Source organism: Ischnura elegans, chromosome 1, assembly GCF_921293095.1.
Source record: "Ischnura elegans chromosome 1, ioIscEleg1.1, whole genome shotgun sequence".
Taxonomy (NCBI): Eukaryota; Metazoa; Arthropoda; class Insecta; order Odonata; family Coenagrionidae; genus Ischnura; species Ischnura elegans.
Genome location: NC_060246.1, coordinates 130,302,548 through 130,327,606, shown reverse-complemented (window position 1 = coordinate 130,327,606; position 25,059 = coordinate 130,302,548). Strand labels below are relative to the sequence as shown.

The window sequence follows — 25,059 nt, the reverse complement described above, 5'->3', positions numbered from 1 at the left end:
ATTGCTAATTGCATAGAAATGCAAGGCATAATTGAAAATAAATTGTTTATTCATATGCTTCATGCTTTCAATTGGCCAACATTACTTACAAGCAATATTTATGAATAGGAAGTAACTTTCACCAATATGGTATGTATTTAAAAGCTATAAGAAGTAATTTTCTGCATCTTATACTAAGAAACTGAGGAAATACTATTTGAATTCAAAGTGAACGAATATACAATTCAGTCACCAAGACCGGTCATATTAGCTCTTTAATTCTTAGGGAATCATAGTAAAACAATTCATAATCATAAAATAAAATTTGGCGCACAATTGATGCCTAACTCCTCCTAAGAAAAGTTAAGGGTTTGCTGTCATTATATCATTGATTCTCGTAAAAAACAAGATGCAGATAATATTTCCAGCATTTTCTGGGAATAAATCTGCATTTTATGAGCCAGAAAAATGATAAACTAGAATATTTACAGATAAATGAAATAACTATTCTGGTTCTTGTACAATATCAAATAAGAACTGAAGTAGCCATCCAACCTTTATTAGCACATTCAAGCAGCATATGCAAAATCATTCGACCAATGCAACAAATTTTGTTTCCAATAGACAAATTGTCCTTTCATGCAATTTTTTAGGTCAATAATTCTTACTGTGGACTAGTATTAAAAAATCAAGAATACATTTGCACATAAAGCACACTATTCAAAGCTACCAATAAAAAAATAATAATATAAAAAATGCTTGGCTTTAAAAACAAAATATATGCAACAAATTGCATTCCATTACAATTCCTACATTTATTCCTGTGCAAATTAACTTCAAGCAGGCACCACATGATGCCATTCCTTATTTCCTATTAAGTGCATGGCACAACTGCAGCTCTGTACTGTCAATTGCATACTTGGATTTAAAAAAAATATCACTGCTATTTTTCAATATAATTGTTCATCGGGGGAGATAATTATACGTGAACAAAAAAACAAGGGTGATTCAACTTGGATAGAAAATGAATTCAAATTTAATCAACAAAACGGAGGACAATGAACAGCTTTGATGTCATTTATGGAGGCTATTGAAACTTCAAAAGGGTTCATCTAAAAGGTTACGTTATCACACTTTGTCTTAAGCGATAAAAGTGCCTAGAAGCTCCTTATTTTGAAGTATATACTTGGGTGAATGTATCATTAATCATAGTCACAGAACTGGCTACTAGCGTGCATGCTTATGAACGTTTCTTGGGGCTTCTTACTCTGTGTGCTGGCTGTCTTCGGTTTGAAAAAGCACAACGCAGAGTTTCCATGGCAACACTGATGAGGCAGATAAGAAGGTACAATTGTAAACCAATTCTCAAGTAACTATAATTTGAAATTTAGTGCATTGGACTTGTGTACACTTTAAGAAGAATATTCAGCATCAACGAAACTTTCAAGAGAAAGTTTAGATATAAATCTATATCCCCTAGATATGGTAACAATTTTTCTACTTAATTGATAGCAATAGATTGGGGATTGTTCAATGATTACTTTCAATTACAATTACAATTTGAAGTACACAAAAAATTAACCAATGCATTCTTATGGAGAGAAAAAAATGATTAAAACTAAAATGTAATGGGGATGAAAAAAAAATCTAATGAACAATGGATGAGAAATATAATATGATAAAACAACTGATTTCAAAATCAACAAAGTGCAATGATCAATGACATGGTAAAATGAACAGTAAAGTAAGAGCCCATCCCTCTATGTAATTTATTAAAAGGCAACCTTGACAACAGAGCAAATTAGCAATGACATAAGAGTACCTATGAAAAATTAAAATCTTTGCCAACTTTGATATGAAAACTAGAGTAAATGAAAACATGAAGTAAAAAATTTCTTCAAAACTATTTCCCATAAATCAGATAATCACCTATCATGTACCTCTCACAAGAAGGCAGAATACGCATTTTTTTGGAAATTAAATAGCAACAGCTAAAACCTAACAATTAATTCAATAATTTTATTAAAATTAGAATCCTCATTTTTGTAGTAGGTAGACAGCATGTGAGATATGTACAAGTGGTTTTCATACAGTATACATTTTAGTTCTCATAAATACAGTAAAAAAGTATTTTCAGGTAATAATCGAAATGTAATGTGTGACATCATGAACCAACTTGTGATCACTCCACTACATTTTGCCATTGATATAGGAGTAAAAAAATATCAGCATATCTATACTACAAAAACACGTGATTTATATGACTAAATTCATTATTACCTCACGGGAAATAATAGAATGTTTTAAATAGAGTTTTAACAGAAAAATGTCATATAACCAACTCAACAATTATTATAATAATTGCACTTTTAATTCCATGCAAATATTTTAATCTTTTTGCAACATGATTTAATACTGACTGTCAAATATAATAAAGCTGATTGAATCCATCCACAACCAATACCATTGTAGATACTATATGAAGTTGCAGTTAATAACAATAACCCTACTATATGAAGACGCAGTTAACAAAAATGACCCTAAAGATTAGTAACAGATCCCAGAATAATCAGCAAATTATACATGCAAATATGTTAAGGGCCATGACAATGAAATGGATTTAAAGCAATTTATTCCAACACCATCTACCTAAAGCAATAACAAATTAAGTATCCTTAAAATTTTTAACCAAAGCATGTTAGTCCCTCTACCGGCATATCATTGAATGCACAGGTTAATTATTTTTAAAATAAGATTAAAACTTTTCGAGCGTGTCATTAATAAGCAAAATGGTATTCAAGACCTTATACATTAAGTCAGTTATACCAGTGGAGAAGCACCAACAGAAGCAATGAAGGCCCTGCTTCTCTGGATATTTGGTGGTAGTTCAGAAATTACATTTTTACACAGTGACTTAAAAATAGCAAGATGATTATTAAGAATTACATTATTATTTCTGAGTAACTGAAAATTTAACATTTCTTAGATTTTTCTCAGATAATCACCATTTAGAGCCGTTGTTATTGCCAATTGTTGATGAAGACATTTGTGGAGAAGAGAAGGAAAGAAAAGAAAATGTTTCCTTGAGAGGCTTCCCTTTAATAAGTGCTTTTCAAGAATTTAGTACCTAAATAATAATGTGATTATTCCACATTATATGTGTAGAGCTAGGGTAATTGTTAATTATTGCCAGGCCATATGGAGGTTTGGAGGAGTTTACAGCCACCCAAGGTGACACGTGGAAATTCCAGATGGATGCACATTTTATCTGATGATGTTTCCCTAGTATGGAACTCATGCTTTGCCAAAGATCTATCGATTTCCTTAGAAAATTGGCATGTAACCTAGAGATAATCACTTTGAAATGGAAAACTGAAGAATAGAATTCTTGCTAAGTTATGTGGAAAGTATGAACCAAAAACCTATATTGGATAGTCAGCAAACAAGGTGAAAGGGAGGTTGCCATTGAATTTTAAAAGTAATTAAAACTACTCCTTTCAACTAGTAGAATCACAAATGAGACATATATTTGAGAAAACGTGAAGCTACTTCATGGTAAATGTATTGATAACTGTAAAATAACAATAACAATTCAAAAATAGTATTACCCTGGTCCTGGGTAGTAATATGGTGGAGGTCTCTCATATTCAGTTGGTGGACTATGGTACCTAGGAGGGCCACTTCCATTTGGGTATTCCCAATGTCTGAAAGGCAAAAAAAATATAATAATTGAAGTAAATGTTAACAAAGCAAAACATAAATCATATTCCCTATAAAACAGGCAATTTTATTCCACATAAATACATAAAAACTAACAGACTACAAAGCCACATAGGATTACCAAGTCTGAAGCAAAATCTCTTGTAAATTTAAATATTCAATAGAAATTAAAAGTTACAATACATAATTAAACTTACTTAAAAGTAAATTAAACCAAACTATAAACAAGTGACCCATTTGCATACGCATGTATTGAAATACAATGAAATACTTAGTGTACAAATAGCACACCTGAAATTCATTATTGTAAGAAGCAGCAACTTTGAAATTAGATTATATGTCTTCTCGGCCATTTAAAAAGCCTATTTAATGCATACCTTCATATTTAACACGAATTATTTCGAGGAGAACTGTCAATTTATTTAAAGAGGGTCAATTCATAGTGTGCATGTATCTAGTGGTAAAGCTAATGGTGCCTCAATGGTTATTCTAGCCCATTGGACCCCTAAAGAAAATCAACATACATACTTAATGAAGTCTATAAAACAATATGGGTATGATATTATAATTATTATTAGATATTATTATAATAGGGAAATTGCATACTTTTTATAAACAGTATGCTGATATACTACAGTAAACACTTAGTACCGCAATATACTTTTTCCGCTTAAAATTCAGTTTATACACTAGAAAATGACTCCCAAAAGTCTCCTGAGTTTCGCGGGCTAAAAAATACCGCCCCCACTAATCTTAGGCCGTGACGTCATAGTTCAGTAGGAGTCCAAGATCCAAGCCCAGTAACTGCAGGTTTGGAAGAGCCACGTTGCGTTTAAAGGAGAACATGGCTGAAATAAGGAAAAATTACAAGTAGTGCATTGTTCCTCTGTGCAATAACACCCCAGAAAAAATTTTCGTCTGCATTCCCACGGAGGAAATTAGAAGAAAAGCCTCGATGCATGCCGTCTGTCGGGATGAGCGTTACGGAAAAATAAGAGTATAATAAACGGAATGATAAACCCGTGTGCTATGTGAGCGAAGATAACTTTCATATAAATAATATTTCCATATTTCATCGACCGAATAACTTGAAACTGAGATTTTTCGATAATTCGATATGAAAATATAGAGCAACGTTGATCCTCATGCATTCGAGTGCCAGCCAAGAAGACAGCGTTTTCTTCAACTGTCGGCGTCAAAATGATGTGCCGCTGTACTTTGCAAATTTATATCCTGGCTTCACTGCATGCTATAATAATGAACTATACGTCATTTTAAAGGAAATTTTATCCTAAATTCTGATTTATTTTATTACAAAACAATTAAAAAATGTAGACACGGCCAGTGCAATAAATGTCTCCGCGCACCGAAAAATTAGCCGTTTTGTCAACTTCATGAACTTTGCAACTCAACCTAGGGAAAACTACTACGTCTACAGCATTCATCTTCCACATTAATTTACACTCATCAGTGCGGATTAATAAAATGGCTTTTGGGTATTTTTAGAACCTATATATTGTTATAAATTAATGAAAATATTTAAACATTATCTTGTCCCATAGTTTACCCCGAAAGATAAAGGAAGTTGTAGATGGAAAAAGAATGAAATCCAGAGGTGGTCACATAAAATGAATCGCAGCATTCTTTGATTTTATTCTACGCCGTTGCTTGCTTTTCAGAAAAAGTTGAGTCACAAGAGGAATGTTCCGCGGCCCTTGATTTGGAAACTGTGGAGATAGAGGAAGATGCGTGGATCGGCAATTTCCATTTAGTTGGTTGTCAGGATAAACCAAGGATCCATTTAAAGGTTGTCAGGCCATCGTATAAAGTAGGACTGATGTGCACCACAGGGGAAATGGGGTGTTTGAGAGAAAGTCAAACCCAAAGTTGCCCAAAGAATGTGCATTTCTCTCATATGTTGATCTTTCCCCAGTTAAAACCAAATAAATTTGATTGGGATGATATTTTCACCTAGGGTTCCAGTGATAGTGAGAGTGCAGGTGATCACGGTCATCGTCGAAAGTCATCCCTCTAGGATTTCTGATACGGAATGTTTAAGTGACAACTGATCGCAATGACGATGAGCTCGTCTTTAGAGTAGGTTTCAGATATATCGTGAGAAAAGCTCCCAAAATGTATTAAAGACTGTTTGGAAAATATTCACATTTTAATGTTAATTTAGGAAGGCCTTAATTACAAAAGTAACTTATTAACACCTGAAGACGTTGTGTTTATCATATTGATCGAAGTGCGATTGACCGATTCTTTCTGCAGAATAGGAAGTGGCTTCGGGGTATTTGCACAAGTCACAAGATGGTAGATTGTGTTGGAAGTTCGTCTGTATTATCGCTACTAAATTGAAACATTGATAGTCTGGCTTCCTCAGAGCTTCCTGTCGCCCTCCAGGCAAGGTATTTTTAAGTTGAAAGTATCATCGACAGCTTCGAGGTGGAAATAAGTTCACCATAAGACTCTCTACCGGACTGCCAAAAGAATACACATTTCACATGAGTATACGCTTTCGCCAATATTACACACAAGTCTCACTTTGTTATGAACAATAAAACATTACAGATGCACATCAGCTACCTTTCCATTTCTCGGCATCGACTTTCGGCGCCGACGAAGTCTACAGTTTCACTAAAATACCCTGGTATCATGATGGAATCAGTAACAGGAAGCTTGTGCGAAAAATCCACAGAGGAAAAGTCATTCGCCTTGACTGGGATTCGAACCCGGATCCCTCGATTTCCGGCCGTTCTTTCCGTCCGAAAATTCTCGAAAATTTTCCTCCTTGGATTTTTCGCACTATTTGTGCATTGCGGGTGACTCCGTAAAAAGTTATCACCGTGGCTAGTCCCGGTACACTTTAATAACAGGAAGCTTGCTAGGATCAGCCTAAGAATAACCATATTCCTTCATCTTTACGCAATCTATCGCTTTCAATGGAGGAGAAATAGATCAAATAATAGCCCTGAAGTCACAATGAACAACTCCGATACGTCTGCACTTCAATAAATGAATCATAACCACGCCGTCGCTGGTATTCAAGTATTCAACCTCTACTATGGCCGTGCCTCCTCGTACTGAACTATGACGTCATTTTTCTACCAGCCAATCATCAGGCGTTTTCGATTCTCACTTGCATTTGAAAATTCACGTGAACTTTGATGCATTAAATATCGCAAACCACGTCATAAAATAATAAAAAAAACTTTCACTGAGGTATGCAAACATATATTTTTATATAATTTTGGGGTTATTGATTATATCTGAAATGTATGCAAGTTCCCTATTATATGGTAGTTAGTTTTAACTCAGTTAACCATCAGTAATACTATTTATTAAGAACTGAATCATCCTCTATTTATTTACCCAACCTATTTCACCCTCTATCTGAGGGATTTGGAACTCAGAGATGTTCAGTGTCTCATTGCTCAAGAATAACGTTGGAATAAGTTAGATGTAAGCATACAGTGGCAGATGAGTGTTTGTGTATGAGCCATTCTTGTACTCAGCAGTCTGCCAGCAGCCAATACCCCTAATGGCTGCACATTCATTTGGTAAAATGCTGATTCGACTAGCTTTCTCAGAAACATAAAATGGATGATGATGCAAAAAATAAAAGTTTCAATGCTTTCCTGGAATCATTTTTGGTGTTCTCAGTCTCCCAGATTACCATTAAGCTTTGCCACTACTCATTTTAGTACTGAAACTTAAACTTATTTAAATGTGCTAAAAACTGTTCCACATGAAAGGTGGTATCATATTCAACATTGGAAAAAACCCTCAGGGTGGGCTTGCGGAGACGCACTCCTTGAGGCCAGGGTCATCGGTCAGTGACTTTTACCCTCAGAGCTTAACCCATTCGCATTCACAAGTGCACTGATTCGCGGCCTAAGGCTGGCCACAAACTCCACAAGCGTACCGGTATGCAGAATGCATAGCGATATCTATCAGTTGATCTTGCTGCTATCTTCTGTGTTTTTTTTGTAAGTTATGGCAAGATAGTGTACCTGATAACAGCTGCCATCTGGTGGCTATTTAGAAAATTTTTCCCATTACAAATTGCTTAAAATAAATAATTTTCTTGTAGATTTTATTCACCTGAAAATGGATTGATTTAAATTGGATGGTTGATTTAAATCCCAGGGGATGGATGCAAATGAGTTACGAGAGGGGAGGAGAGGAAGGGAAAAAGGAGGGAGGGACCATTGCGATATAGGATCATATTCAACAATGGAATAGACAATTGAAAGTGAGAACGTGAAATGAGGTATAAGAATTGTACTATTATGAGAATACTGATAGATTAATATGTAACTAAGATCTGAAAGCCCAGAAATCTCAACACATCAATCAACCTTTCTAAAAACACCAATCATAGCACCATTACTTATTCGAACATAAGATTATATCCTAACAATAAAAACCTAAGTGTACCTGGCAAGCTACTAAGATAGAAGTCAAGAGAACAAGTATCAATTTTCACAGGATATAAAGCATGACTGCTTTTCAGTCATTTCAGTGTCATTCTCAGTAGAATATACATAAATTCAATTAAGTGGATTGATGTTCTCTGCAAAAAGGAGTCGGTAATGAGACAATAAATAGATTTGAAAAGAATTCTGAATTATGGTGGATGACAAATACATATAAAGATGTTCATGGTGAAGAGAGGATCTAATAAGACCTTCCTATTGAACAGATGTAATAGGAAAACTAAGAAGTCCAAAACAATTTAATCTCATCGCTGGTAACCAGCTCTTTTCAAGAAGCAGATCTGAAATTATCACAAAAAAATCACTTGAGAGTGGATCCAATACTGCTGAGAAATTACCAGTTATGTTCTGATGACTTGTCCTTATTGAAAAAAACGTAGCAGTGAGATGTTGGCATTAACTAATATTTTTATAAAATTGAATAATGACAAACACAACAGATATACAGGACATAACTAAATAAGTTTTTTATTACCTTTATGCAAGTAAATAGAGCATAATGTTGTGTCTATTAGATAGTGATTAATATTAGATGAACTTTTCTTTTTTTATCAGTTATGCCAAAAATTCGGATAATTCACAGGAAATTATTACTAAATGAGAATACATGCTGAATATTCATGGCTCCATCGTAAGAAATGAGTAGCAATTACATAGTGGACGTTTGATTATGGGAAGTTACTCATTTGGTGGGAGGTGTTCACGAGAGGGTGAAGAATTAGAGGAGCTCTATGACGTCAATATTTAACTCTCCCTCCTCATGATTCTTTTACCATTGAAAGTGTTTTCAAAAAACACTAAGGGGACCATGATGTTCCAATAAACAGATGGAAAAGACTAGCACAGCTTTGAAGCATGGATCTTGTTACCAGTGAAAAATCATCACTACTGGTACTTGAGCCTAGGACTCGGGAACTTGCATACAAACAGGCCATCTCACTGGCCCACTCCCTGATTAACATGAATGCCAGTAGTCCACTTTAATATTTGGGATATCGTTGAATGTATTGAGGGCCTGCAAAACTTTAGTTTGACATGAGGCCTGACTCAACTCTCAAAGACTTGTGTATTTACTTCATAACTCCTCCTTTGTTTTCATAATTTTTCCAGAACAGAAGGAAACTTTTTTAGTTAGCAACGGCCATACATATGTACAAGAAAGACATAAAAACTAAAACACTTATGAACCAGCAATTCATTACATTAGCAAGAAAAAACTTAGTCAAGTCAATTATAGCAAGATTTTTGTTAGGCTATTGCCGCATGAATATAAACATAGGTGACATTAATATGCAATGGCTTGGGTATTCATCGCTGTAAAAAGAACATTCCAGCATCTGAATAGTCTGACAATATTTCCTCCCCTCACCCCCAATATAGAGGAATAGCATTAGTAGGGGATAACATTTCTACAGCAAACACAACTTGAGGTACAACTAATGGAATTAATCAGTAATATAGTGCAAAAATGTATTGGGGTTGGATTTCAGAGTAAGATTCATATTAATTTGGGAAATAGAAAGTTGTTTTGCATGCATAAAAAAATAACTGTCAAGCCTGAACCACCATTATATTTTCTGCCACTCTTTCCTGTAGGATAACTCCAGCAATTGAGACGACACAGTCAATTGTAGAATATTTTTCCATAATTTTCACTGCCCTTTCAATGATTACAACTCCTATTCCATTGAGCGTCCAATGCAGCATTAAAATTGCTCATTGTAACCTCCGAGTTCTTGGTTAAATGATGTTTAAAGGAATGAGCTCTAAGATTGAGCAAGTGATAGGAAATCACTATGGCAATCCCTCAAGAAGTCTACCTCAAACGGTCAGGGTTCAGGGATCATTCAAAATATACTTGGAGATATTCCTCAAAAAAGAATGGACAAAAAAATTGCATGATTCAGGTTATTATATAAATTGAATCAAAATAAATAATTAGAGACAAAAAATGTATTTGAAGCTTCACCCCTCATCCATTGACCAATAATATGTTCCAATATTTAAAAAAATCTAACTAACTATATTACATGGACAGTGTAATTGGTTGGGAGGGTCAATTTTGGCTTAGCTTAATCTCACCTTGATATGTACCTTTCTTCTTTGCCTATTTAAATGTCTGCATATTAAAAGTTATCATGCAGATGACAAGCAGAGTGATAAAATTTTATTTTTCTTACCCATACGATGCTAGCTTCAAATTAGAAACTAATGTTTGTAAATTTAAAATCTTATGCAAATGGAAATAAGGTACGTATATCATGTTGATAATCAAGTTTTAACTTGTGATTCCTTTAAGGGGTAAAAATAATAATGAATATGAGGATGCAATTCCTTAAAAATTACATAAAATGATAATACAAAATATATGCCATTCAATATAGGAGAAGGATTCTATGACTGCTTACATAAAAGAACCAATACCAACTGGAAAAAAGGGTCTTTTACATTAGAAAACTCTTATATTGAAGAAAATAAAAATTTAAAGATAACCAACCTAATTTAATCTAAATCCCATGGTATTACCATAACACATTACTTTAGCCACAGTAAACATCACGATATACATTATTAATTATTATTTGTTGAAAAGCATTGGCATAATAATATTCCTAATTCATGACAGCTTATTGTTCAGATAGCTATTCAACAATCAAGAAATCAAACTACCTGAATAATTAAGCTAGAATATTTCCAGTTTCATGAATGTACTGATAATTTTATCTCTAAGGGTATTTTGTCTCAGCAGCTGTAAAAAAATAAAAGCCAGAACAGCTGAAAGTTAACCTCTCCCGGCATAAAAAGATCAGTTTTAATCCTTACACATATTTCAGTGGCTATAAAGTTAATTACAGAATTTAAAGTCTTTTTATAATCAAAGCCTCCATATGATAAGAACATTAAATTTATTAGCTACAGATAAAGAAAAAATATAATTATGTACTATCATCATTGCAATATGAGGAGCTTTTAACAATTAATTTAAAGAGAAAATGGCTATTTCAAATACTTAAGGACAATGATGATTTAAATTTGGGTTTAGGCTTACACAAAATAAGAATCATAACATTATTAAAAAAATAATCTAAAAATAAACTTAAGCAAAAGTTATGAAAGCAAACAAGTTGTTACCCCAATTAATTGGATATCTCTAATGTAATGGATATCCTTAATTTTGTTAGGCAATGATAGTAAAGGAGGCATACACACAAGCTATTAAGGTGGAATATATGACATGGATATATATAACGGGTAATTATATCAAGCATTATAAAGTAAATGGGGAAGTAATGCTTTCGGGAGCAGTGAATAGAGGCAGGGGTTCAATGGATTAGTGCAGGCACTTACTTTGGGGCCACATCTCGGTATCTAGAATCACCACCACAACTACTGGTCAGGGGGATCTCATGGCCCTGCTCCCCCTCGCCTTGCCCTGCTCTACCGTATCGACCACTGTAATCAGGGACATACCCAGTCTGGTTTTCATATGTCTCGTGGTAGCTACGGTGGTGGTTTTTCTTCTCAGGGACACTGCAAGGATACAGAGAGAGGTAGGGTGGGTTACAGGTAGGGTCAGGGGTTAGTGAAAATAAAAGGGGGAAGAGCGTGGAAACAAAAGTTCACTACAAGGGTCAGAATGGACAAAAATAGCCAGGTCAAACTCTGTTATGTTGCAAATCATGGTCAAAATATCACAATTCACTCACACTCCCTTTCCCCACAAAATCAGATGGTACATGCTTAATTAGTTCAACACAAACAATTTTTATAACACAAATCATTTGCAATAATTTTCAATATTTTGAAATCAAATCATTAAAATTTCATTGCTTAATTTAAAATATTTTCTTAGATAAGTTAATATTTGCAATGAATTCATATGGTTATATTAAAAAAGACTTTTCATATTGTTTAAATTATTTCTCAATATTACTTGAAGGTCATGTTTTTCACAAATATTGAACAAAAAGTTAATATTTAAAAAAAGAGACCATCGATTAGTAACATACCAAAGTTTTTCATCAGGGGTTAGGAGAGAAATTAGAACATCCATCAACTATAGGTTTACATGCTTTATAACGTACATAGAATGAAAATTCTACCTTAAGCTCTGGAACACTTGATCCTATTCCAAGAAAGGAGATACCCAATGACAAAACATGCCAATTAAAATACATAGCCCAATTTATAAATTTATTCATAAAGAATTAATAAAATATTTTTTTTCTGGAGTTTTTCAAACTCTTGAATTGAATTTAAACTAGTGTCAAAGAAACATGCTATTTTTCCATTAAAAAGAAGGTACTACACTGTTACAGCAAGATTTTCAAAGAAATGTTAAATAAACGTTTAAACAGTATATAAAACAATAAATTGTAAACAGATAAATACCAAAACCATTGATTACAAATGTAGAGAAATAATTGATACTAATTCACAACACATTACATTTAATGACAACTGTAGCATCAGTTGAAAGCAATAAGTGGCATGCCACCATCTCATACTTTAACAACTATATTCACTAATCACTGGATATTTGAATTGAAATAAATAATATAAAAGCAATTTACTGAAAAATCAATTGAAGAGACAAGAAGTAATGGCATAACAAAATAATTTTCCTTGGAAACCCATGGAAAATAGTTAGGAATGAAAAGTTAATCAATTAAAAAAATCCTCATCACTTGGTTAAAAGACATTCAGTGTTTAGTATAAAACAAAATATCTCCATAAAATATTCTTTAATTCCAATGTTTGATTCAATTCAAAATTCAGCAGATCGTCACTAATTAAAAAAAACAACCATGCAAACCTGAAAGCAAACTACAACATCACCAGATAAGCGGCATGCAATAAAAACTTCAAGAAATTCAAGACAAGATTTATCAGTCATCATGATAAAAATTGATTGAATGAATCATCATTGCTTAAAAGGGCAACAGAGATCCCAGTGAGAGCATATAATAAAAAGGGCAATCCAAATCAATTATCACCACAGAGTACAAAACAGAATGCACCGAATTTTGTCTAAAAATGAATGAATGCTATGGCAATGCTATCAGTAGCTAGATAGATTTCGCAGCCAAAAACAAATGACTTTTGTGATCACATAAATTATTTAAAAAATATTTTTATGATTTCCAAAACTGTCTCTGAGGCTTCAGCTAAAATTAAATTATTATTTCAATGAATTCTGCTTTAAGTGACATATATAGCACGTCAAAAGTGGTAAATAATTAATGAGTGAAGGTAAAGAAGTTGGCAAAGCAAGAAAAGAAAATGTAAAGATATGTTAAAGGTACACAGTATAAAGTTAATCTGGACTGTGAGAGCTGTAGGATGAAATTTGAGGGCCAAATAAAACATAAATGTATATAAATTAGAGCTGTGTGAACAGCAAGTTGTTAACTCAAATCAAGCGCAAGTTTTGAGTGAATTTCAAGTTACAATTCCAAATTTTACTTTTTTAGTAAAGATTGGATTAATCAGTCCAATTTATTAATCTGGATCTACTTCCTAACTTTCATCAATGCAATAACTGGAACTAATTAATTTTTGTACAATAATCAACAGAGCCCACATCACAGTCCTGCTGATTTAGACATGAGCAAAGACAACAAGAGTAATTAAAAATCAATAAAATGAAAGATTTAATCGTTAGAAAAAGTAACCATAGCCTAAAATTGTCAAAAATGAACTTAGTGTTTTAGTACACATGTGTAGTATAGAAGTAGTATAGTGTAGTAGTATAGAAGTTTTCCCTCTTACTGAGAAATCTTTGTTATGAACATACTTTGTGAGTAGTCATCTCATTGTCCATAGCTTTGTTATAGAACAGAAAAATTGGATAACGCTGCCAAGTGCTATACCCGATAGCATTTTTACAGCCGTGAGTAGTAGTACATAGAGGCAATTGCTGGTTGGCCAGAAATTTACACACTGGAACTAGCAATAATGATTGGTTTAAGTTTATTAATACAAACATGACCAGAGAATTTGATTTCAAAACTTGTGGTTCAAAATCTTTCAAAAATACATTGTGTGTAGATATTCTTCGACCTAAAATAACACAAAATATTTAGCATGCAACGAGAAGAGTGAAGCACAGGCTTCTTAGGTTAGAAGGCATCTTTTCAAAATTTATAGATTTCAGACTAAATACAGCAGATAAATTGATACAATTATTCAAATTTCCAAGTAATAGTTAAATATCATAAGAAACTTATAAAAAAATTAATCATATCGCCCAATGTGCTATAAGTTATATCCCAGCAGTAATGTTTCGGCTGGGTAAGTATGCATATAGCCCTAGAATATAATACCAATTATCATTATCTTGCGGAATTAAAGTAATTTTTTACTGATACCTTATTCAGAGAAATCTGATAAGAGGGTTGTTAAATATAAAAATACTACTAGTCATATGTATTCGCCAGCTCTTAAAAAAATCCTATAACCAAGGTACATACATATTTCCATAAAATTTTCCAATCCCCATTTTTTAATTTATTTTATTTTTATTAGCTAAAGTTTTGCAAAAGCATTTGATACGAGGCCATTTGTTTCTTTGGCTAAACTCAACTCAATTTTTTATTTGCTCACACAGCTCTAATACATACATACATACATATTGGACACTACCAACCAGAAAATGGGAATGCCAACAACTGAATCAAATTTTTTCCTTTTAAAAGCCTCCACCACTAAATCATTGGAAACACGTTGAATGGCTTACTAAGTGCATGAAGTCATTCAAGGAGACAAAATGCATTAAAATAAATTCATCAATGAAACATTTATTTGAGGGTTGATTGAATAATATAAAAATTATGTTAGGATATGAACATGCAGTTGAACTAGTTTCCAGCAAAAAAGCCTGCATAAAAATAATGCTCATGACAGATAATAAAAACGTAATGATAATCTTGTATTTTCTCAAAAAATATATTCCAGAGCTAGGTCCTAAACAATCAGGAACCATTACAAAAACAAACATTCACTAACTTGTGATATGAAAATAAAAAAATCACTTAAAATATTGACAATAGTATAATTCATAAAAAATGGATACCAATTCACAAGTGAGATCATATTCTTATTGAAGCATGGTGAAAGTATATTGAGCAAAAAATTACTCAATATTCTGAAAATCATTGCAATTTCCAACAATTTAGCAATAAATTTGAATAGAAATGATTGAAAATGAAAATGGAAATTGCACACTCATATGACACAGGGACAAAAATCATTCTGCTTTGCCTTTAATAGGCTCTGATCAATGTTGTAACTGAGTGCACATGCATACAGCTTCATGCTAAAAATAACTGATGAAAAAAAGGGCAGGCATTTGAAGAAAAATTGAAACTAGAGTAATCCCATAACTTCAAACTCTAAGTCCTCTAACCATTCAGTACATGTATGTAGGCACATACACAACCATCGTGAATTACGTCCAAATGTGCATGTTCTTATCCCAGCATTGTTTGGTCACCCAAACAGGAATAGACTCCACGGGATCTGAGAAGAAATCAGATGTCACGAGAGATAGGTGTTTTTGAGTGAATTTTGAAATGGCAATGAGAAGCAGAGGACACCATTACACCTCTTTCTTTTTAAAAGCAAGCATCAACGACAAGACCAGGAGAAACAAACAACAGGCACAATTATACAGATGCTGCTTGTCAGAAGGACACTTACTTGGCCAGAGGAATGTTATCCCGATCAGCATAGGCATCATACAAGTATTCGCTGCAAACAGATAGACAATTTTATAAAAGTCCAGGTATAGCAGGCAGAAGGTAAGTGTAGTCAGTTTCATGCTACACGTAACACTCCTTTCATACAGATAGTCAAACACCCATACACAGAGCACCAAATGCACAACATATTCTCCTCTATGAATTTAATAGGTGGTTAAAAACTTGTTGATTTACTTAAAAACAAACGTGAGAGAAAAAATAGGAAATGCATCGGGAACTTTCTAAAGGTATTAAAGAAATTAGTTATTGTTATTCAAGTAAATAAATGGCAATAAAAGAGCAGCAACATGTAGAAATTTGCCTTGAGAAAATTAAGATTATCAGCGAATATTCTGATGTCCTCTACACCATTAACATCAAACAATACAATACATACACAGTACACTTAAACATACCAATAAAAAAAGGAGAAAACCAAAAATTATTAGAAAATGTTTAGGTATCATGCAACAAGTCATTCCAAGGAATCACCATAACAAGGAGACAACATTATCAGACAAACTTGTAAAAGAGAAGAAGATAGAAAACAAAGCAGAAAATGTATTACAAATGGCACTTACGTTTCCACCAATGGACCTTGATAAGGGTCAGACTTCCGGTACAACCCAGAGAGAAGAACTGATAAGACAATTGTTGGGATGAACAGGATGATACACCAGCCTATACTTGCCCAGAAGCCATTCTAAAAGAAAGAGATCATTATCATTGCAATGAGATATTTCCTTGGCATTTATACATGGCTCATATACATTATTAATTAACATTAAACCAAATTCAGCAAAAAGGTATCCTAAGAAAAGGGATTTTAAGAAAACGGATCCTAAAAAAATACAACTGTAAACACCTAAGCTAACACTAGGTATCACTATATAAAGCAGATGTAATTACTATTCACTGCACATATAGAAATAGATAAGTATGTGCAAGAATTTACAAATATACATGGAAACACGAAAAAAGTAGCAAAATGATACCTAAATGCATATTAAAGAAATGATTTAATTTTCATGATTTGTAGAAATATACTTACAAAAGGATTCAATATTTTATCACAGACAGAAACAACGGTGGCATTGTAGACTTGACTCATAGGCCAGCACTTCCCCACTTGCGTTTTGGTTTGCGTGACAACATGAGCCAAATACTCATCTATATGACGAGTAAACTCACTTACAAAAGTTTGAGCAAGCTGTTGAGATAAAAGAAAAGTAAATTATTATTAGAGATTCAAGACTTATCAAATAAACATAATAATAAATGTAAAGAATCACTATGAATTATACTTATGCCAGAAATTCAATTCAAATTCACAGTAAACAAATCACAGAAAATGATCTTACATGAGCAATGGCAGATTTAGGGGGGAGGTAATGCAGGGGTCATGACCCCACCCCAAAAATTTATCAAAGTTTGAAATTTTTATTAGTTTAATAGTTTTGTATCTTTAAAAGTCCAAAATTATTCAATTTCATCTGTTTGTGTAAAAAATAGAAATTTTAGACTCCGAAATGCATAAAAAATTGCTATTAAAAAATTTTACACTTAGGCCATGACGCCCCTCTCCCGAATTTAATGCCGAGTCCGCTCCTGTACAGGAGACTTAAATATTCACAGTACCACCGTTTAAGCTTGTATGATGAAATGAAATTCACTAATATGCATGCATTTTAATTTCTAAGACCTTTAACGTAAGCCAATAAATGATCAATCATGATCGGCATTACAATCGATTCAGGTTCTAACAAAGTTATCCCTCAAGTAAGTGCACACATGCCGTACGCATGAAGTCATATGAAGTCTTTTTCTTCACCTGAGCTACTTCTTCAGGTCCCCTAGATGCTAATATTTGTTGTGCCTCTTCTACCTCCTGCATCAGCTCCCTAACAGCTTCCCTTAAGCTAGTTCTGTTGAATCGAAGATCATCTCGTAGAGCAGTGGCATTTTCTCTCAGCTGCCTCACCATATTAAGCATATTTCCCACTAGTGTCTGCTGAGTAGATTCTAAGAAAATAGCCTCATTTCGTAGGGCATGGCCAATCTGGAAGGAGAAAAAGTACATTGATTTTCCCATTCTGATTTCAAAAAAATAATCCTTAAAATATAAGCAAAGGATGATGCCAAATGACATTATATGTAGTGGTCTTACTGAGGGAAGCATTAATGGCATAATTTTGATCCCAAACTCACAATTATCACTAATAAGGACATTTAAGCCACAGTACATATGAGTAAATGGATCATGACAAAGAAAAGTAAAATAAATCAGTAATGTACCATAAGAACTGATAAATGATTGTGACTTGAATCAGCAATTATCCCAGGTATTATCAAAGGTATGATATCATCCCATCACCATCAATTTTACCTGATGGTGGCGGGATTATGGTGGTGTAACTCATGGTTATAACAGAGCACATACATACATGGACTTGCCAAGTGGGCGGGAGCGGAGGGATTCAAGACTAACTAACTAACAAGGGGACAACCATTTTGGACACTTAACTGATGAGAGTACTTCACAGTGATCCCTTCATTATTATTAAAAACTGGATTAAGCATCCTTACATCGAAAGCATACAATATTCCTATCAACTAACTATGATTGAAATAAATTTTCAACATTTAATAAATACCCATAGCTATCTGCAGCTCCAAGAACACAAGTATTATAAGAAATTGAAGCAAATTGAATACAAAAAATTGAACAGGGGAATGGTAGTTAACAGGGTGGTATGTGGCCTATTTCACAGTTCATTTAATCCATTTTCAGCAAATATTACAATATGAGTGACTAATGCCAAAAATACTAAAATGGGATAGATCAAGATGATATATACTAAGAAATACACTGTAATAAAATGGAAATTGACAGTTAAGTTTACTCAAATGCAATAGCAACTATTACCTAAAATCTAGTCCAATTAAATACGAAAAATACATACCGTTTGTTGGCTATCAGGTAGCTCGTCAGCAGTCCTAACTAAAATTTCTGACAGCTTCATTAAATCAATGGATGTTATTTTTTCCTCAAGCTGTGAAATGATAATGAAAGCATTAGGTTTATGGATAAATTTAGCATATTTTTATAAGGTCACTAAAATATAGAGCAACTCACGATTTCAGAATATGTAGGAAAGTCTATATCTGAAAGAGGAGAAGCAGCTAAGTTGTCTAACTGACGGCGTGCTTCAGGTGTAAGAATTATCACCTTACTATCCAATCGAATTTGTGATTGAAGTTCCTCTATCTTCTCCATCAATCCAAATCTAAATTTGTAATCTACGACCTCTGATACATTCATTACCGATTCCAAAGCTAGAACCGAGTAAATGCTTTGGTTTTGATGGCAAGCTCTGAAGAAAAAATAAAAATACAACATCATTATGAAATCTATTGGCAGAGGATGAATGAAAAACAAGTTACAGCCAACATTGAACACTTTGCCAAATTTACATCTCTTCCTAAGAATGCTCACATAAAATTTTTCTCACCTTATCACAGTGCTAACATTTACATCAACATTGGCATGTGGAGGTGGATAGATCTGCCCAAGAGGCACAGCTTCATCCACCAGTGCCATTATTCTTGACTTTGTAGGCTGGTGCAGAGGCTCACACACAGCTTTCTCGAAAACCACCCCAATCAGGAAATGCACTACCATCACAACAGTTAAAATTGTTGAGAAGATGAAGATCACATACACACCACTGTCAAGGAAAGATAAAGACATCATAAATAACAAAACAAGGTTAAGCACAATAATTAACCATTTCTCCACCATTAATGCCAGAAAACATGAAGAGCAGAAGCTTGAAATATTAAGAAATTAGGTTCCTTTAAACAATTAATGTAGGTCTATGAAACTAAACCTACAGCTATATGTACAAAATTTAATGAATATCAGTAATATTATGCAATTTAGAAATGAATGGCAGAGCGATTACCTAATTTAAATAATAATAGTACATTCCTTTCAAACATTAAGTCATGTCAACGTACACATTTCCCTGCATTTTTTCTCCTCCTGATTCTCAATGATAGTATAGTTGTCTCAGGTGTGACTTGGTGGAACTTGCTCATCATGATGAATGAAAAGCAATGACTTAATTGACCATGACTTTGACAAAGAATGTATGCCTGTGTGTTTATTCCTCATAACAACAGTACTCTTAAAAAAATGGTCAGTTAATAAATTATGAAGTCCATACTTTACATTCCCTCCTGATTCTCATTCATGTGCATCCACCAACATGATCAAGGCATTTTCATGAGCAGCTAAGTTCATCACACTACATATTGCTCTACCTCCCCAAAAATGTACCCACTGAGGTGCCTCACAACTCTTTCACCCATTTTTTCCACGAATCTTTCGCTGCCCACTTAAGCATACAGTACGTGTCCAAAAATTGATACCAATGATTTTATTTTAAAGCAATTAATTTTGCAGTACACTCAGATTGGTTGCTAAAGACATATGCTCTACTGAAAATTGCTTCAGATGAAATCCCAATAACTTTACTTATCACCACGAAATTTTTCTTCACTAATCCAAAAAGACGATGCTGATAAATGAAGAAAAAATTACACATAAATAAGATAAATTCAATTGAAAACCTAAATTCAAACAGTTGATGGAAATATTAATTAGCTTCTAATTGCATGGCCGACTGATCATTTGCAATATATGAAAAGGGCACGTTTTTGAAGCTTGATTTCAAAGAGATCGGGTTGGTCTAGCAGCTAGGGTGTTGGCTTCTCATACTATGGACTTGAGTTCAAATCCGGACAGTATCAGAGGTTTTTCAGAGACTGCCTTCAGATTAACCGTCACTTAAACAGCCAGTCCCCTTGAAGCCTTTCACTAAGAGCAAGATAGTGCAAATGCCACGTTTATCTCCACTGAGTCTTCCCCACCCGTCCCTCATGGTGCAAATGACCGCATCTGTCAGTCACCTCCTCCAAATGCCATACCATACTTGGTTTTTTCTTCTGTGCAACTCATAATGCAACACTGGTTTAGATTACTATCATATTCTGGATGAGACTCAACATTTCTGCTGGGAAAGCTTTTTCTATAATTAGGCCACTCAATAGTGATGATTGGCTGTGAGAACATCGCAGTCTACTGATAGGAAATAACCTTTTTAAAAGGTTGTGAGAATGTTTATTATAGAGCCCTGATTGAATGGCCATCAATGATAAGCATTGACTATAATTAAGGACAAGATTGTGTCCATAGGTAACAGGGGGCTAGACCACTAAAGGTATGACTGAAATGGTCAAGCTATCATTGCCAAATTCTATGAGGAAGTGTTCAAAAGATTAAGAAGGGTTCATCTTATCTTAAGGTCAAATTTTATACATCACTTCATTAATACACTCGTGTTTAAAATTCATTAAATTCAGAATGTTTTAAGTGCATTACTGAAATGTGGATGATTTTTTCAGTCACATGAAAACTAGTCTCTCAGTCATGAAAATGAACATCCTTATTTCTCAACACAATGCAGTTCAGATGTGTATTCCTGTCCATCAGTTTGAATTTGCTATTTCTCCAAACAGACTAATTACACTCCTCAAAAGGCATTCCTCTTCTGTACCGTGGTTGAATATTATTTCCCATGATTTTGTGCTCAAGAATTCTAGGACTGCTTTCAGTTGCAAGCAATAGTGGTGTGTCAATTGATATATCTGTGCTCATAACCTAGCTGAAGTTGTCATTGAAACATGCAAAAAATGAGGATACAATGAAAAAATACTTACGCCATCAGAAACCTGGCTCCAACTCCCTTATTGCAACAATCATCCCCTCCATAAACACTATCAGGTCGTTTTCCACAGAAACCATAAAACAAGCCCAACACAATACAGAGGAGTATGACGAGCAAAAGAACACTCATCCCCATGTCTAGGTAATACCTAAGGAAAAATAAGAATTAACCTAGAATTAAAATCTCAATACTACATGTATATTTCTCTATATGTGCAAAATGACATTGTGTTCCCCTCAAAAACCTTATTTGAGTTAAAAAAATTAACTAGATGACTCATTAAAAAGAAATAGATGCTAGGTAAAAAATTTGAAATATTATTCATTCTTGGGTGACGTAAGCACCCTAGAATGTGACTCGGCACTAAAATACAAGGAATTACAAAATGGTCAGTAAGTAGAAAAGATACTCGTTTACCACAACAAATTGCCAAAACCTTACCTGTACTGGGAATATTCTTTGATAAACCCATCTCCCTGTTGTAGAGGTCTTACTGTGTATTCAGATACATATGCATTGACAGTATCAATAACTTTGGTAATATTTACAGCACCCTCTCTTATTTCTTGGCCTATTGGGGCGATGAGAAAAGGAAAATTAAAAGTAATAACCATTTTACTGATTAGATTCCACATCCACTCCTACAAAATCATGAATGGTACAAGAATTTTTGTACCTGCTTTTCTTATGGCACTTCCTATTAAAGGAATTGACTCATTCACTGCACTTTGAATTTTTAGCTGGATACTGTCAAATGCTTCCTTTCCTTTCAGTACTTCTTCCTCGATTTCATTATCAATAAGATCAGACACATTCTTCAAACTATCTGTCACATTTGGTAGCTGTAAGATACAATTTTAAACATTTATATTAATTGCGACTCCAGGGACACCAATTTTTTCATAATGACTTGAAAAGATTAACAATAGTGGGATTAATAGAACATTCACATCACATATCATGACGTATGACAAAACAAAATGCTTTCATACAATGAAAACATGCTCATAAAGGAGAAAAATGTTTCATCACCAGAGTACAATTAGGTATAAACATAACATTTATAAATATGATAACCAAAGACTACTTTGTGCACATGAGCATGAAAATTAACATTCATGCAATTACTGAAGAATAAAATTTTTGAAATACGCGTTACCTTTGGGAAATATCTGTCTAGCAACTTAAGCATGAAATAAATAAGAAAATCCTTGGTTAGCAAATAACCTATATAAATTCTAAAAACACCATTTATCACTTAAATACAGTAAACTCTTGCAAATTTTATAATTCGAACGTCATTAGACCAAACACTTTAACGCAAAGGAAGACAGATGAAATGATAAACACACTTACCTTTTTAAAATCAGCCTCAACCGAGAGGCCTTCTATATCATACTGTTTCAATACCTCTAAACATGAGGAAGAAGTACATTTCTCCAATTTTTCAATTAGCCTCATCCTAACATCCTGGAGACCTGTCAACGATATATTTCAATGTGAACAGCAAATACAACCATTTATAAGTAATTATTCTATTTCAACTATCCTAGCGGGTTAAATGTACCTTGATTTAACTGTGATGAATTCCCTTGTAAATACTTGGTTACAGTTTTGATATCGTGCAGATCTTCCTTTATCTTTCCCAATCCAGAAACTATGGATGTCAAGTTTTGAAGGGCAATAGCTTTCGAGACTTCAGCTAGTTTATCCTTGACTATTTTTCCACTTGCTACAATAAGAAGAATAAAACAGCAATACTTTTAAAAGGATTCATGTATATGCATACACAAGAAGTAATGGATGATGAGAAACTGTCATACCTTCCAGAATTTTGTTGAGCACAATTTCTAATTCCACGAAATTGGTGATCAAGAGATTGTTCACTTCCTGTAAGATGAAAATAATTTGAAGTGCAAAAGAACACAGTTGATTATCTTAAATATCATCTAATTTCAATTTAAAAGTAATTTATAAAACAATGTATTTATTATCAAAATCTTTTTTGAGTAAATTGCCCTTTCATGAAAGCGTCTATATGACGATGCAACATGGAAGATTTTTTATTTTCACACAATGATCCCGCCAAGTGAGAAAATTCAAAGAGTGAACTAAAAATAAAAGTAGTGCAGGCTTCAGGAAAAAATGATTTACATGCTATAGATGGGAAAAAGCTATGGGAAAATTTGAAAAAAAAAGCTGAGGATAGTTTTAAATTGAAATCTTAACATGAAGATGGAATACTGACAAAGGCCTGAGTGAGAACTATTATCATTGTTAGCAACACAATGAAACCATAAAATTAAAGTCAACAAATTGCAAATACAGCTCAGATTACCTCTTTGGTATTAGAGAGATACAGTTTCGTATCACTAAGGCCAGTCCTCAGACTTGTTGTTAATTCTTGAGTTCCCTCCTCCATATACTCATTGGTGACAAAGGCACAAACAACACCAAACCTTCAAAAGAATCATATTAACAGTTAATGAAAAACACAGAAACTGGATGAAGATGAAAAATAATAGCATAACAAGAGAGACACACTAGTTCTAAATTTGTGGGCATAACGAACTTCATGAGAAATGTGAATATATGTATAGGTAAAGAATAGGAATGTAACCCAACTATGGCCAGCATAAAGAAATCCTCTAGAAATAAAAACCATTTTTCCATAGAATATCCGATTCCAATTATAATCCTTTGCATGCTGTCATCTAAAATTCATAAATAATATCAATACATCAAGAAAAAGAGCATGAGAGGAATAATAAACAATTTAATGTCGGTTGAAACACATGGGAGCACTTAATTAAGCCACCTTAACACACCCAATGCGGATGCCTTGAATTCAAGGCATCCCGCGCTAGCCTAGGACGCGGATGCATTGAATACAAGGCATCGGTCCCGTTAGGTTTCTCGGCCCGCCATCTGTCTCCGCGTCTTCTGCTAGACCCTGCAATTGTGCCCAGCGTCTCAGTGTGTCTTCTCCTGTGACTGGATACAAGTTGTTTGCTTGCAGCAGATTTTTTGCCTTCTTTTTATTATAATATATTTATTATAATTTTATTATAATATTTAATATTTTCTTTATTAATAGTGCAAATTTTAATAGTTTTGATCTATGTATGATTGCATACGATTAAGGAAGAAATAATATCTGATATTATTGCAAAATATTTTTTCCGCGTGGCGGTGTGCTATGATAAATTTTCTCAGCATTGAGTGTGTTAAGCAATTATTGAAGAAACTACTCGTTAGCTTAATCCTAATACATACATATTTTGGACATGTAGCTACTTAATATTAAATATTTCCAAAAATGAT

General features: G+C 33.6%; 1 protein-coding gene across 11 annotated transcripts in view; it reads right to left on the bottom strand.

Moving 5' to 3' along the window:
* The window catches only part of LOC124169661 (prominin-like protein), a 164,293-nt gene that overhangs the window by 3,418 nt on the left and 135,816 nt on the right, over positions 1-25,059 (bottom strand). For 2 of the 11 annotated variants that reach the window (XM_046548316.1, XM_046548356.1), the window contains exons 3-20: positions 24,074-24,194; positions 23,559-23,625; positions 23,303-23,467; positions 23,092-23,213; positions 22,895-22,918; positions 22,412-22,577; positions 22,177-22,306; positions 21,728-21,883; positions 19,456-19,671; positions 19,080-19,317; positions 18,907-18,996; positions 17,775-18,002; positions 16,995-17,153; positions 16,525-16,646; positions 15,903-15,953; positions 11,550-11,732; positions 3,588-3,683; positions 1,247-1,304 (exon numbers count right to left, since the gene is read on the bottom strand). In XM_046548316.1, coding sequence (XP_046404272.1) covers positions 1,247-1,304; positions 3,588-3,683; positions 11,550-11,732; positions 15,903-15,953; positions 16,525-16,646; positions 16,995-17,153; positions 17,775-18,002; positions 18,907-18,996; positions 19,080-19,317; positions 19,456-19,671; positions 21,728-21,883; positions 22,177-22,306; positions 22,412-22,577; positions 22,895-22,918; positions 23,092-23,213; positions 23,303-23,467; positions 23,559-23,625; positions 24,074-24,194 — 2,392 coding nt within the window. Of the gene's footprint in view, positions 1-1,246; positions 1,305-3,587; positions 3,684-11,549; positions 11,825-12,304; positions 12,328-15,609; positions 15,723-15,902; positions 15,954-16,524; positions 16,647-16,994; positions 17,154-17,774; positions 18,003-18,906; positions 18,997-19,079; positions 19,318-19,455; positions 19,672-21,727; positions 21,884-22,176; positions 22,307-22,411; positions 22,578-22,894; positions 22,919-23,091; positions 23,214-23,302; positions 23,468-23,558; positions 23,626-24,073; positions 24,195-25,059 lie in introns of those variants that run through there. The other 9 variants (XM_046548330.1, XM_046548324.1, XM_046548348.1 and 6 more) reach the window with 9 other exon arrangements.